The 16,647-nt window shown below is 35.8% G+C and overlaps 1 protein-coding gene across 1 annotated transcript in view; it reads right to left on the bottom strand.

Annotated features, from left to right (window-relative positions):
- LOC103695695 (Zn-dependent exopeptidases superfamily protein) overlaps positions 1–16,647 on the bottom strand; it is a 44,517-nt gene that overhangs the window by 3,417 nt on the left and 24,453 nt on the right. Inside the window, exons 11-17 of the mRNA XM_039118412.3 lie at positions 14,983–15,079; positions 9,033–9,162; positions 7,352–7,411; positions 4,143–4,261; positions 2,498–2,622; positions 1,648–1,872; positions 550–710 (exon numbers count right to left, since the gene is read on the bottom strand). Coding sequence (XP_038974340.2) covers positions 550–710; positions 1,648–1,872; positions 2,498–2,622; positions 4,143–4,261; positions 7,352–7,411; positions 9,033–9,162; positions 14,983–15,079 — 917 coding nt within the window. The remainder of the gene's footprint in view (positions 1–549; positions 711–1,647; positions 1,873–2,497; positions 2,623–4,142; positions 4,262–7,351; positions 7,412–9,032; positions 9,163–14,982; positions 15,080–16,647) is intronic.

Here is a 16,647-nt window from a genome sequence, read left to right as displayed (position 1 = left end):
ACATATGCCTCCTCCTGCTGTGATGAAGTAGATTCGAAGAGAAAACACTACCTTGAAACCCAAGAAATAGTGGGATCATCCTAGAGATTCCTAAATTCAAATTAACACAAGAGTGCAGTTTCAAATAGTCAATGATGAAAACAAGGTTTCCCTCACATTTTACATATCTACATGCTGTGTACTAATCATCAAACATCACCATTGTGTCATTCCTTTCAAAAGTATACAGAATGATACCTGTGAAAGCAATGAACATCAATGATGAAGATATTTTCATACAAATGTGTCATATCTAAGCTCAAGTATATTATTTATTTTATTGTCATAAAAAAAACTGCAGATCCCAGGAATTATACCCCAACCATTTTGGATAATTTGGATCATTTATTAACTGTCTAAATGTTAAGAACAATAAAGAAGCAGATGCCTGAGTATCGGGAACACAGGGTTAATGCTGGAAGCTGGATGTGCTCTCATAGAAGATATACATGGAAAATTACCGAAGACATCACTCCTAAGCAAATCAACAAAAATCAATAATTTACTTACCACCCAAGAGCTACTGTCAGAATGATAACCCTCTTCCAAAGACATTTCTGAACTAATATGTAGCATTTTTGCAGCTTCAGGTGCATACTTGAAAAGAAAAGCCAATGAATTTGCATCAACTACAGAAAATTCATAGCTTGAGTCTACAATTTTATTTGCATCTGTTAAATCCACCAAAAGAAAATGTTTAAGAATTACATAGAGAGGCAGAACCATCCATGTTTAGATTCATAAAGAAACATAGGCATTATAGGACCAAAAATAGTTTGCAAAATCAAACAAACTAGCAATTAAACTGTTGAATATCACAGCAATTTCATATGTTAAAATTTCTAGAAAAACTGCATCTCAAGAATAAGAAAAAACATTCTTCTACAGATTTTACTTTATTTATTCGTACTTAGTGTAGCAATAAGATACCATGCACAATAAATGTTTATCAAGCAATAGCCCTTTCCAGGATTTGCAATGTTGCCAAAGAGGAAGAAGAAGAAAATGGCTGCAATTTCACCAGCCAGAATACTTTTAACAAGCTTGCATATTTGAAGCAAGAAATTGGAAAGATGGAAATTTGTGACATCACACAAATAATGAACACATGATGTTTAAAAAGAAGTTTGTAATAACACAGATAACAAAACTTTCGAAACCAAGACAATATACACATTAGCTGTAGGCAGACCAAATCAGTTACAGGTACCAGCACATTTAATGAATTCAAAACACGGTAAGTACATAATAAACTTTTACTTTAATGAAAACAACATGCAAGTATCTATACTTGAGATCTGGATGTGAAGAAATGAGTTTAATTCCTTATCTCAAACTAATTTTAGTGGACATTGAATAGCATAATAATTCAACATTAAACAGCACCAACAAAAACAAAATATTCAAGTTAATTTATGATGAATCTAGAAATTAGAATAATAGAAATGAACTTAAAAGACTAAAATTGCAGAGGTCAAAGACCATAAAATACTAAATGCATTTGCAAAGCTGTTCCATGTACCAAAGCACCTAGGAAAAGCTTACTAACCAAGGTTACAAAAGCATAGGACTTACAAAAATGATTATTTTCTTTTTAACATAGCATACCAGCAGTTATAAATGTGTGCTGAAACACGACCCTTTTTGGTGCATCAGTACTGTATGGAAAGAACTGAGACGACAGAGCTAAAGCGATCACAGTAACTTGCATCAAGCACTTTAATATGGATGACCTGGCCAACCAACGACCAACAACAGGTACTAAAGGACCCACACACCATCCAGTCACAAGTCCGATAGCTCCTGCAACAATAACATCCGGCACAAAATATCCTGCAAAGGGAACATTTGTATGATTCATCTAAGATTGCAACTTTTTATTATTTATTTTATTTACAAATGGTAGCCAGGTCTAATGGATGATGGGCACAAAAACACCTAAATAGATCACATAGGCTTATTGGCCACAATTATGGTAATGTTTGGCAATCACCAAATTATAACAAGACTCTAGTAGAACCCAATCTTATAAGCAACATCAGCATAAAGTATAAGGATGATCCTGTTGATTCTCAACGTAGCAGTAACAAATTTAATAACAGTTTGGTCCAGCATGCACAACTGTCACCCTATAAAATAGCTCTGAGCTGTTCAATAAAAGTGACACTATGAGAAGAAAGCTGATGTTGCCGTCACTTATAAACTCTTACTTCTATCTTATTAAGCCTTTCCTCGATAAAGATGCCACTATAGAGAGAGTAGCAGACTGTCTATTTATGCTGGCTGTGGGAGACATTGACAAATAATGGGGTTGCAGAGCAGTATCATGACTGCAACATCATTATGAAAACATCATCGAATACATGCCAAAGTATCCCACAGATGTGTAATAATAACAACCACCTTATAAAAACAGAATTAAAGTTCACTTGAAAGAGGGGGAACATTGAAAACTAACCATAAGGCTGTGGAAGAGATCCCATCATACCCATCTTCTCAACCAAGAATTGGACTAGAAACCCACCATAATAGACATCATATGTGAGGCATGGAATTAGTGGGACCACAAATCCAGCTAAAGACCTGTAAACTTTTGTCATTAGCATATAAATCTGGGAAATAAAACATGTATATATACTTCTCCTTCTGAAAAGGGAAACCAGATGTTTACAACAAAGCAACAAGACTTGAAGAAGTGCTAACTATAAGCATAACTGCACAACTCTCAAGAAGATTTCAAATTTAAAGATTTGCATCCATGAATAAATGAGAGCAAAAAATAGTTGGAAGTATGCTTGGAAGCTACTGGGTTTTGATATTCCTCGCGTATAGAAATCCTCCAGCTTAGGCCATAGCGAGACCAGCTAATGAGAGGGTCCTGTAATGTGATTGAAAGTTCAAGAAGGAAGAGCAGAATAGTAGCTTGGCTAAGCATAGAAATGGTGTCTGTGTATCTTCTATTATGTCCCAAGTATATGTTGTAAACTGGCTAAGCATAGTGTAGAAACTAGTTATATTAAAATATATCGTGCACCATGCTATTTTAGTATTACAAAGGGAACTATCTTAAACAAATGATATCAATATGTAACATCAAATAAATTGAACAGACTATATGTACCATTTAGGGGCTGTTTGAGTATTACTGCAGTATATTCCAGCAGGACTTAGGTCAGTCAGCAGCCCAAGTCCCAGCCCGCAGTCTAGCCAACACTATCAGGCCCGCATCCCTGGACAGCAGGAAGACAAAAAGTCTATTTTCCTTCCGCAGGATTCAAGCTGGGGGGATGCTGGGTTGATATGGGCCAAGCCCAAATGGATTACCTAATCCACGAATGCAACAAGAAATCCAGCCCAATCCTACTGGATTACCCAAACAGGCCCTTAGTAATATCAAATTAGAATCAGAAAGTATGCAAAGAAAGTATCCATATGCTATTTAGTATTATAACGTGAACAATCATAAGCATAAGAGCTCAATATGGATCATCATATAAATTAAACAGAACATATATACCACTTCATAATGACAAGTTAGGATCAGAAAAATGCAAAGAAAGTATCTAGAATAGTTGGCATAATAATTGCTGATATCTAACTTTCAACAAGCACAAATATGTGTAGGTTAAAAGCAAGTTGCTTCTACATTCCTTCCAACATTGTCTGACACTGAAAATGGATGTAGATCATTGTTCCATAAACAAAAAATCAACAATAACACCATCTGTTTTCCTGACCTGATAGAAGAAATTTGTTGTTCTGTATAGGTTAAAGAAGATGGAATGGAACTTAGAATGTAGTAAAATTAGTAATCATAATATGCTAACTCCAACTAAAGAAAGAAAATTGGTCTTTGAGTGTGATGTGCAAAATTCTTTTTTTTTTCTCAATGCCAGAAACTGTTTCAAAATGCTCATGGTTCTACATCAAATATTTACTCTCATTATTTTCATATGAAATCAGCAGTGCAAATTAAAAGGTTCCTTAAATTTTGCAGGCTCTCCACCAGATATAGGGAGAAAAGCTGAATTCTCAGATAAAATATATGCATGCCTCAACAAGGTCATCAACTAGAAGCCAGAATTAGCATGAAGTGGACATACTTGAGTGATTGATGACCACAGTGCCTGCTTACTATATAAAAGGAGAACCATGCAAGAAGCATAGATATTGATATAAAATATGTCAAGAATCCTCCATTCAACCCAGCCAGTAGATAAGCCTGCTCAAAAATAAATGTATCAGTATTACATTATCTGAATGCGGAATGAGTTAATAATAAACTGAAAATGAACTTGGACACCATATTGCAATAATCATATCATACACCAAATTAAATAAATAATAAGCTAATCTTAGGAAAACACAAACTGCATAAGGGAATAACAGAGCTAGATATAGCTTGAACAAGGCCTGAGCTCCTCGAGAGTTTGCTTACAATTACAAAATTCCCCCCCACATTCCTATCTATCAAGATTAGCCGAACTGCCACCAAAACCCATACTAGTTGGTACCGATTCAATATGGGGTGAACCGGGCAGTTCACCCCGATTCGGCAAAGCATAAATTCAAAATGAACACTAAATTTTTGGTAAAGTTATTAAGGTTAAAGAATCAGATAATGAACCATTCAAAATGGTGATCTACCATTAAGTATGATATACAACACCAAAATGCCTACAACCAAAGGGTGAACTGTTTTGGAGGGCCCTAACTTATGCATCAAGTGGTTACAAAATTGGATGAATTTAATAGCATGGTACAATATTTTGCTATAATCTAAATATGAAAACATATTTCCACATGTTTTAGAATGCATAGATTACAACCAATTGTATGGATTTCCAATTTATATACCCTATGTTGTATTCTAAATAACAGCACAATTTATAATTTGTGCTGTTCATTTTGCATCAACTCAATTCATTGGTAAGAGACCACCAAAACTTATGACTTTTGGTTTCTAGGCATTTTATATTGTTTAGATCTAAGGTTCGTCATCTCGGTACATGATCATGTACCGATACCATCCTATTACAGTGTCGGTACATGGTATAATATGAGACGACGAGACATACCTAGTGTCGGTGCTGTACGAGACTGTGTACCAGTTCGGTATCGGTATGGTACGGTACCGACCGGTACAACAAACTTTGTTTAGATCAAAATCAACAATGTGGATCTCCGATTTCAATAGCCCATGATTTATTATCAAACCATTATAATTTTTATCAAAAAATCTAACATTTACTTCCATATAAAGTTTCTCATGAGACCCAAACTAATAAGCTAACAGGTATATATATATATATACAAATCAATCAACAACATACAACCCTTTGTTACAAGAGATATAAGAGTCCAGTTTCAAAAGTGTTTCCTTTTTAAACAGTATATACACACATATGCATGCAGATATACATAAAAACATATACATACCTATGTACACAAATATAGGTGTTTCAAATTAAGAATCTACAATATATCATTGATCATGATCAAGAACATCTAGACTTCATAGAAATCAGATATTGATAAAGTTTCTGAGGTTGTTTACCACTCACCAAGTAGTCCAAAAAATAAATAGTTTTAATGCCTCTATAAAATGTTTCCATATGATCTATAGTTTGGAAGCACCCAAGCCATTGGAATTATCTTCATATATGTTTTAAGATATGCATATCATTCTTAATGGCATGAATTCAGAATATGTGTTGTAATCCATTTTAAGATGATAGTATTATGCTAATATTGTGCCCATTTGATGCATCATAAAAATGATGTTCTTCTCATGATTTTTCCCTTTTAAGGTATGGTAGATGCAATAGGTCATGATTGACAGTGTTCTAATGATCATCTTAAAAAGCCAATAGCTGTTTTGGAATTGACAAAATTAAGGCATCAATCCTAACGGAAGGAAAGTGAACAATAACAAGTACGAATAAATTACAGACTAAATGCTAAATCTTTGATAAAAGGTTCTATGATTCAAAACCAATAATGTGCCATCAAATTGGACATTCACACCATTGATCATCCTCGCACTAATAAAAATGCCTAGAGACCCAAGAAAGGTCATACATTTTAGTGGTCTCTAACCTCAAATCAGTGCACAGCTTTAATGGCATGATACAGTATTTTGCTATGATCTAATAATCAAAAATTATTAACTTTGTGTTTTAAGGTGTATAAATCAATGGTGTAGATTTTCAAGTCATATCCCCTATCACATATTTTAGCACACTAGCATAGACCGTCCATTTTTTGCACTAACTTGATGCAAAAGTTAGAAACCTCCGAAGCATATTGGTCCACACACTTTTAAGTGGTCTGGGTCATGATTAAATTTATACATTTTCTATTTATATACATAAGTTAGAAAAACCCTTCAAAACATACATTTTTTGTTAAAATCATGATCAACAATGCGCATATCCAATTTGGATGGCTCATTATTCTATCCAAGGTCCGCCGTACCGGTACCGGTCGGCGTACCGGTGGCCGGCCGGACCGGTACGGTACCGGTCCGGTCCGTACCGGCCGGTACCGGTGGTTTCAAAAACCACAGCGGGCGGCGCTGTGGTTCTAAAAAAAAAAAAAAAAAATCGTACCGGTGCGAACCGGCCTCCGAACCGGCCGGTACGGGCCCGAACCGGCCGGTACGCACCCGTACCGGCCGGTTCGGATAAAAAACCGGAAAATACCGGTTTTTTATCCGTTCCAGTACCGGTCTAGGACCGGACCGGTACGTACCGGCCCGTACCGGCCGGTACGGACCGGTACGTACCGGCCCGTACCGGCCGGTACGGACCGGTACGTACCGGCCCGTACCGGCCGGTACGGGCCGGTACGGCATTCCATGATTCTATCTATCTACTTGCATATGTGTGTGTAAAGTGTAAACATGCAGTTCAGCTTCTCCATTATACTTAACTACTCTAGTCCAAACCACTCTCTATGAAAAATTCAACTTGAAATTACAAAATTATGTGCCAATTATATAAATTTGCATCTATGACAAAATATTTAAAAATGCAATACTTAGATCAAGATCCGCCGTACCAATACCGGTCGGCGTACCGGTGGCGGCCCGGACCGGTACGAATCACCGGTACCTTACACTTTTAAGTGGTCTGACCTCATACTATGAAAAATATTGATCATTGTAGGTTTTTCTGGCATTTATAAACAAAAATAGGGACCTTACATTAATCAACTTTGTCAATATTACTGTCATTAAGAAGAAACTGCATACGAGACAATGCCGGACTGACTTAATGGAAAAGAAACCAAAAGCATCAGATCTACTTACGACAGTTATTACAGCATACAGTCCAAAAGCTCCCCAAAAGCGTGCCTCATCAGCTAAAGCCTACAAAGTTTAAAATAACAAATCAATCAGATTTATAAAGATTACCGATCATGAATTTCTTTAGCTATAACATATTTAAAGATAATAAGACAACAAAATTGCCAAAGTCATAGCCATACAAGCAAGCAAGTAGATAACACGCAGTTTGGCACATAGTTAAAATATCTGAAAACAAATGAAGTAAAACGTTATGCCGAATAAAGAATATCAGGATAATACAAAGTGTAATCTGACAATTAGTTTCTGAATCCTCGATCTCCTTATAAACCAACATGTACCTTTGTGAATGTAGATGTCTTTCTTTCTGTAGTTTAGTGTGCAAAAGAAGTAGAAAAGATCATCTTGATAACTCCACTACTGCATATAAGGCCATACGGCAGTGATATTTATTGTATGATTCAGGTTAGCTAGGATTCACTATGCTATTGTTGTTACAGGAATGGAGATCAACTAAGGATTCACCTTGTCATTTTTTTTACAGGATTGGAGATTAAGCTCAGTTAAATCCAAACAAAAAAAAAAAAGAACATTACCAAGTTAGACGACATTCAATCAGTAATTGTGACAATACTAATGGTGAGTTTGTCCATATCAAGGAATGAAGCAAGGTTTGAAGTTTTGTGCTGTGCCCCAATCGATCCCAGAGTAGTAATGATGATATCTATAAATTATTCTTTTCAAAAATCCATTTTAGTTGAAAGATGATAAGTCCCTAAGGATTCACCTTGTCATTTTTTTTACAGGATTGGAGATTAAGCTCAGTTAAATCCAAACAAAAAAAAAAAAAAAGAACATTACCAAGTTAGACAACATTCAATCAGTAATTGTGACAATACTAATGGTGAGTTCGTCCATATCAAGGAATGAAGCAAGGTTTGAAGTTTTGTGCTGTGCCCCAATCGATCCCAGAGTAGTAATGATGATATCTATAAATTATTCTTTTCAAAAATCCATTTTAGTTGAAAGATGATAAGTCCTTTTTCAGTTTTTCATTTCATCATGGCTCAACAAGTGTTTGCCAACATGGCAGAGCAAATCATGTGTCACACTGGCACCAGCACATGAATCTTTGATCTCCATTTAATAAACTATTTAATATTACTCTAAAATCAGATTTAGAATCTTTTTATATTCCATCAAGTTCGATTTTAGAATAATATTGTACAGTCTACCCTCCAACGTTGAAAGATATGCAAAGACTACTTATACATCAATGATCAAGATTCAAGGTAGCCATTTAACTCATGTAACTTTTATGTTTACAATCTAATATCAGAATAGATTAAAGACTAACAGCAACTAATAGCAATAAATCTGCATCTAAAATGTTTCAAGTTATCAAAGCCTCTGGAGTTCAACTGACCAACCATGAAAACTAAACTCACATGAATAATACATTTAGTAGGGCATGACTCAAATATATGATTAGATGCAACAGATGGTAGCGCGCTGATGGAAGCCAGCTTACAAAAAGTTAGCTTGATCAGTGAAAACACTCCACAAAATGTAAGTTTGAACTAATCAAGGGCTGAAGACTCATGCATTCGATGCTTAAATCTACAAGAGTGCATAAAACATTATAGCATAATATTAGCCTTTCCCAGTAAGGATTGAAAGATACATCTTTTGACACTTGGAGACGTGATGTATCTTGAGAGATTGGGAAGAATCCCCAAATAGTCATTGGAAGTAATAAACCAACAAGTGCGCTTGGGACAAACATCAAGAATGCCAAAAATGGGTGAGCAAACCTGCATTTATCCAAAATATCTTCATAAGCCCAACAAAAAGAACAGCAGGAAAACAAGGTTCGAAACTAATAATCTGAATGCCTGGATAACTAGAATAACAAGAACACATGAATACCCATCAGCAAAAGAAAGAAAATAATCGAGCAGATTTTAAGAGACAATGCATACAAACTTAAATGTATTAAAGTTTTAAAAATCATAAATTGCACATTTCCATTTCCTATAATAAAGACATTTTAAAAAATCATTTTTTATTATTTTTTACACTGACTGGATTTTTTTTTCAATGACAAATTATGAAAAAAAAAATCCATTGTAAATGTTCATGAAAGACCTCAAGCATAACAGAAGTGCACTGTCAGTAGAATATCATCATAATTGTCACTGCTATAACAGAATGCAAGATGAATTCCATGTGGAAAAAATTATACCAGTGTCTTGAAAACAAACAGCAGCATGAATGGAACTTATTACAAGGTTACGCAGAAGAGGCTTCTTAGGTTCAAAGCAAAAAGCTAAAAACAAAACAAGCAGAAGAAAGGACAAACTAGAATAATCAGATACTAATGCACTTTGCCCTAACTATTCCAGTCGAACATAGCAAAAAATAAAAATTTGTGAGAAGAAATCTACAAAATGCATGCCTGCAAAAGGCTAGACCCTTCTAAGAACCTATGAGCAAAGGAGGATTCTTAATATACAAAAAATAATCAAGGCTCAATGGCTACAATTTTGAATTTGTAGTTCTCTTTTCTTGTGAGTATTTATATTTTTGTTCCTTGAGAGATGAATTTGAGATTTCCAATAATTAAAAGAATTAATTTTCAAACATCACTGGTAAGCAATAATTCAACTAGAAAACAACAAAAATTTAAACCAAGTTTCTATGACAACCTTCTTATGCATGTGCACTACCCTTCTAAAAGAGGTGCGAACAACTTGGGCTTTTCAAACGAAATCATGCCCAACCATGTCTACAAATCCATTAGTTGTTATTTTGCACCTTTAACAAGTGGCATATCTCAGCATCTCATTCATGTGGGAACATCAAGTAATGTTATAGGTTTGTGCTAGAATGGTTTCACTTAGATATTAACTTCATTTTCCAACCACAAAGTATCCTAAATCAATGGAAGGGGAAGAATTTAAGATGTTTACTCTAAGGTATGCCATCTCAGTACCAGATCCTATACCAATGCCACCTTGTTACTACATCGGTACGCCCAGTTCGGAACCGGTTCAGCGTACTGAGTGTCGGTACGTCTTCCATACCGTGTACCAATATGGTACAGTATGGTCCGCCCTGTACCGTCTGATTCAGTACAATATGGCATACCTTGGTTTACACTATTAGCCTTACCACATTTTTCTTTTCTCTTGAGCAACACCCTCTACACTTTTCATCTGTACAAGGCCATTCAATCTACTTATTGGCATGTTGTGAACTTTCAGCATATGCAGGTAATGTTTCAAGATAAGCCCTAGTAGTTAGTAGTACTTAGTACTGCATGTCCTCATAGCCATAAGTGAACAGGAAAAGTTTGAGGATCTTAATAAAAAATGAAAGGAAAAGATGAAGATCAAAAATAGAATCTAGAGAGAGCAAAGAACCCAGCATCATGCCTGTGAGAAATGTTTGTTAGCTTAGTAAAGCTCCAAAGCATGACTATGTATCCAACATCAATAAGGACAAAGTCAACTAGCAAGAATTCTAAACAACTTACTTAAGAAATGACAATGATATCATCAACATCTATTCATATGTTCACCCTATAAGTTGGTGAAGTAGTAGATGGTGAAAAATTAGAAGGCAAGTCCCAATTTACCAAATTGCAGTAAGAGAAAAACCAAAGTTGGATCAGTTAGTTCCACCACTTCATAGAAGAAATCCAGATTAAACACAAGAGGGATAAACTAGCACTTACCATTAAATTTTAAAGTACATGATAAGAAATAACAATCATCCATAGAAATCAAGTAAAATAAGATTTTAAACTTTTATTCAACTTGAACATAAACATTTGATAAATAAAAAAAAAGATTCCTTAAACTAATATGTATGTGTACATTTATACACATTTTTGGTCTAAGAAAGGCCTTATTGGTACTTGATCCCTTGTTTATCCACATTACTATAAGAATAAGAAATGATACTTAAAATCTTCATGATTTGTATCTTCATTGTCATTATCATTGTTCCCAGCTATCCTTTGGCTACTTTTACAATTTCAATTCAGATTATTCCTTGGATGGTAGATTCAGTTGTAAGACAACTTAAGCATTATATTTCACTAAAATACCTTATAAATGTTAGATCATGATTTTTAATTAACGTAATAAACCTTAAAACAATTTCACAATGAATCAATCGAACCATACCCTGAACATAGTTTTCTATATCCGAAGTCCGATATTTTTTAACTTGTATTTCTTTTGAGGTTCTTTTCTGAATTTTTGCCTTCTTTCTTTCACTCTTAGGTATTTAATAAGTTTTATATTGCAACCACTGAAACCCTTTTGAATCTACTGAAGCTACTGAAATTAGGAAAATGTTTTGGTCCAACGTTCAATTCAATGTGGCATTAAAACAAAGTTTCCAAACCTCAACACTAGTTGCTTCAAGTTCCAAAGAATGGATATAATCCTACTCTATATTTTACATCCTACAGAGTACAGACACATGAACCCTACCGACAATAAAAATTACATAGACAATTAAGCTTTGTGATATCTAATTTTCATTCAACAGCTTACAACTGGAATCCAGACAAAATCATAAATCACTTTTAAACCACGTTGATTATTGCAAAATTTTAAGACCAGGACAATTTTAGATGCCTCATCAAGGAGCTGATCAAGACACTATACAGAGTTGCAACAAAGAGGCAAGCTGGAGGAACAACACCAACCGATAGAATCATCAGCAAAAGCACCATCAAAATAGTATACATGAGGGAGTGCAATGCCCTTGGCATAATTTGTTTCAACAGTTAAGTCCTGACATCAACTTAGACATTTGAGTATTCTTTGAAAAAATAGATGATATATCTCTCTTCGTATAGTAATAAATATTATTTTTAAATAAATGTTCTATTCATAATTTCATTTACAAATCCATGAAAGAAATAGCTATTATTGGAAGCAAGGTATGCCGTCTTGGTACCGGACCCCATACTGGTGCCATCCTGTTATTATGTCATTATGCTCGGTACGGCGACCGGTTCAACGTACTGAGCGTCAGTACACCCCCCGTACCATGTACCGGTACTGAACTAGTACAGTATAATAAGTCGCATACCGCCCGATTTAATACACTATGGTGTCCCTTGATTGGAAGTATCATATATCATCTCAGCAACTTCTTTAAAATGTCTCAAAACTTTTGTGAGAATGAGGGCAATTTCCAACTATCTAACTCCCTTATTTCAAGAGATAGACAACCATAACAAGATTCTTCTAAAATCGCTGGTTCGATGAAGAAAAGACCGGAAAAAGAAAGTAGCCGAGCTCGGGAAAGAAGCAAATCGAGAAAATATGGAAAGGCCTAGATTAAGAGGCAGTGTGTGGTTAATGTTCAGAGTTCCGTAGTCTGAACATTGCTGTGAGAAGACCACTACAGTAACTTGGCTTATAAAGCTATCAAATAAAATATGAGATCTTTCAATCTCAGTCATTGATTCTAAATGATCCACTACAAACTAAAAATAATCAGAAATAAAAGGAAATACAAATTGGACAACTAAAATTAGATCTAGTAAATTCCTAACACCTATAGGCCTCTGATACATCATGGAATGATGCCTGATCTCCATCAATGTTTCATAATCATTGTTTTTGCTATCATTTACTCGCAACCCTCATTCTAAAGAATGTATGATTTTCGCTCTTTATGAAAGATACATATGATTATTTTCAGTATGTTAATATTAAACCTTATAATCCAATAAACAAATTCAAAAAGCCGACCATGAAAATGTCAGTTAGGCCTAAACAAACTCAGCTTCATTCACTCCAAAACATGTATGGGGGCCCAAGGAGCCTTATCTCCTCTTTACAACATGATTAACCTGTAGCATTGTATATTATCTCAAATTCCAACAGCTCTGATGAAGAGGCTATAATACTATCAAGCAAGATTCGCAATCTCAGTATTGGACCCCGTACTAGAAACATGCTGATGTAGTGTCAGTATGCCCAAAATAGGGGTCAGTTCAGCATATTGAGACTCGGTACATCCTTGTACCAAATCTCAATCTGATATAGTACGACATGCTCGATACAGGTTGTACGCATCAGTATGGCGAACTTTGCCATCAAGAGTCTTAATCAAGTAGTATCCAACTATGCTTTTGATTGATGGAAAATTCAGGTCTTGCTAGTAGCTTTATGTATATCAGATGATCCAGAACAGAACACCTCTTATGAAAAGAGAGCCTAATTGAAAGCACATAAGCACCAAAAGTATTTGAGGGGCTAAGCTTCCATGTTAGTTGAAGATGCTAGAGCAAAGATCGCAGTGCTCGTACTAGAGCCCGTACCAATTGCCAAGCTGCACGATACAGCACACCCCATGTCATTCTGTGCCAGGCCTGCATCAACACAACAAAGAAGGTGGGGAAGAGGGAGAACAGGAGAAAGGAAAAGAGAGAGAGGGGGAAGGGAGGGAGACGAATAGGGAGGAAGAGAGGGAGAGAGAGGGAGGGTGGCGGACGACCGGAGGAGGGTGGCAGACGGCCAGAGAGCAGCACAGAGGTGCAGAGGAAGTGCTCCGCCCTCTGGTTCCCCTATTTTGTTCAAAACAGGGGTTCTGGAGGAGGGCCCTTTTTTCATTTCGAAGAAATTAAGTGAAGACGGCGCCCTCCGCAACTCTCCGCCGACCTTCCCCCTCTCTCTCCCTCCCTTCCTCCCTCTCCCTCCTTCCCCCCTTCTCTCTCTATTTTCCTCTCTTTCCTTCTCCCTCTCTTCCTCGTCGGTTTCTCGATGTGAAGGCCGGAACCAAGGTTCACCGTACCGGTACCGAACCCCGTACCAGTGTCGCACTAGTATAAGCGTACCGAGTGTCGGTACGGTACGGTATGCAGTACGCCAGGCGTACCGATATTGGCGTACCGATACCGGTACCCATCGGTACAGGTATGGTACGCTCGGTATCGACCAGTACCGACCGGTACAGCATACCATGGCTGGAACTATCCCGGTCCGCCTTCGATATGGTTTGGTACGCCCCCAAACTGGGCGGTTCAGGATGGTTCCACTGACATTGTGACAGAGTGACAATAGAATGAGAAAGGATAGCCAAAAGCACAAATAGTATATCGGATCATGCTACCAGAATTTTCTTAGTGCCACCAATTGGTGATGTTGGCAAAGATAATGTTATTAGGATTTTGAAAGAGCTTACGATTCATAGAGAACTGAATAATCATCAGGATACTTGACTAACAGTGTTAAGTTAGAGATCCTTGGACAAACACTTGACAATTCTCATTATTGTCATAAGTCTCTCCCCTCTCAAATACATCCCATAAGTTTTTGTATTGGCAACATTCATTCTTTTCATTTCAGCCAATCATGTTATCCCTTAATTTTGACTGCATAATCAAGCCCATAGTTCCAAATTCTGCATGTTTGATTCCCTACAGCAGAATAACCACCATTGCAGTTCAACGTCAACCAGTAGTGTAGCATCCAAGATCAAAAATGGTTGATATGTAATATATGCGGATCTACCGCATAAGTTTATTAAGCCAGTAGATTATGAAATAATTTTGAAAGCATTAGCATATGTAGCATGACATGTGAGAAAAGATAAATCTATACCAACTCATCGCATGGCTTGAGAAAAGTAATCTTAGTACTGCAAATCCAACTGGAAAAATGATCGCAAGAACAACACCAATAGCATGAAACAACATTCCTGCACCCAAAAAGAAAAAATACATATCTCATATCCGCTCAAGACAAGATCAATCAGTGCCCAAATAGATCTGGCAAATTCTTAAATCAAAATATGATATAACAGACATCAGACCACGAAATGAAGAACCCTAATAACACAAGGGGGAAAAATGCACACTATAGAGACTAGAGAGTATTGATTATTCAAAAAACATTATTAGGAAAATCCATGGTTTCAGATAAAATCATCAAGAAAACAAAAAAGTATGACGTGTAATGGTGAAATATTTGCCCACCAACAAAAAACTCAAATAAAAGTTTTAAAAAATAAAAGAAAAAATAATTCAGGCGGTAGAGCAGACTGACATGTAAGTTTGATTTACTTATTTTTTGCTTTATCCTCTTGCCAGATATATGTACCTAATCTTCGAAATGATGTCCATAGAAAGATGTCGTTTAAACATGCAGCAATTATTGCACAGAACATAAATTGTCGCCACAAATTGTTGGAAACAGTAAGATATATAAAAGAATCTTCCAGTTGCACTTATTGTCAATGCATTTGCTTGACTCATAAACTGAAATTTTGGTATTCTATCACATTATGCCAAGAAACAATAAATTAACTCTAAAGTACTTGTAGATGGAAATTAACTAGATAAAAATAGCAAATTACAATATTCTAAATCACCAAACTGGAGTTAAATTGGTAAATCATATAGCAGCAACAATACATTTTTAAAGGCAGGAAACAAAACAGGGTTGCACCTACATGTCATAGTGACAAGTCCTTACAAAATAAGATCTTTTTCTGGTTTATGTCTTTTCTTGCAGATCTAAGGGAGCTTACCTAATGTCTTACAGGCATATCGCGAGAATTCAAACATCAACAAAATTAAAGATAAACATAAGTAGGACATATAAGTTTAAAGAAAACTGCTACCATGTAATTAGATAAATATAATAAGTAGAGGTAAAAATCATAAATGGTAAATGAGCCTAGTCTTCCATATAAAATATAAAATTGCCCTTTGAGAAGAATTTAATTTGAGCAGCAGAAGAGCTCATCGTTAATGATAGGAATGAGACATTATGGCTATGAACTTATACTTTTACAAATCTTGTCAGCACATCATTATAATATATACTTCGCTGAAGAGGTCAGTAGTTGAAGACATGGGGTTGTGAGTCAACAAAAAATTTATCTCTTCATTACAACAAGCCAAATCATTGACCATGTAAATAGCCTTTATAAGATAGATGTGCAGATAAAGACATTAACACTAAATTGGGTGCACCATGTCATACTGTCAAACTATGTGCCCGATTAACTTGAGGGGACAAGAAAATCAATTGGGTGAGATTTTTCTGAAAAATAGAAATTAAGCAAAAGAAAAAACGTTAGGATAGAAAATTGAATATAGTATTAGGTAGCGATGGAGACGGCACTACAATCAACGAACAAGGTTGTGCAAGGCCCTCAGACATCAACATTTATCTTATGTTTATGTTAACACATATGCATCCATTTTCAATTAATGGAGGCTATGTACAAGATTAAGATAACATTTTAATGCATCAAAAATA

Source organism: Phoenix dactylifera, chromosome 12 (assembly GCF_051530095.1).
Source record: "Phoenix dactylifera cultivar Ajwa chromosome 12, Ajwa_hap1_PhDact_Kaust_v1.1, whole genome shotgun sequence".
Classification (NCBI taxonomy): domain Eukaryota; kingdom Viridiplantae; phylum Streptophyta; class Magnoliopsida; order Arecales; family Arecaceae; genus Phoenix; species Phoenix dactylifera.
The sequence above is the reverse complement of the archived record's forward strand: the minus strand, read 5'-3'. Positions and strand labels throughout refer to the sequence as shown.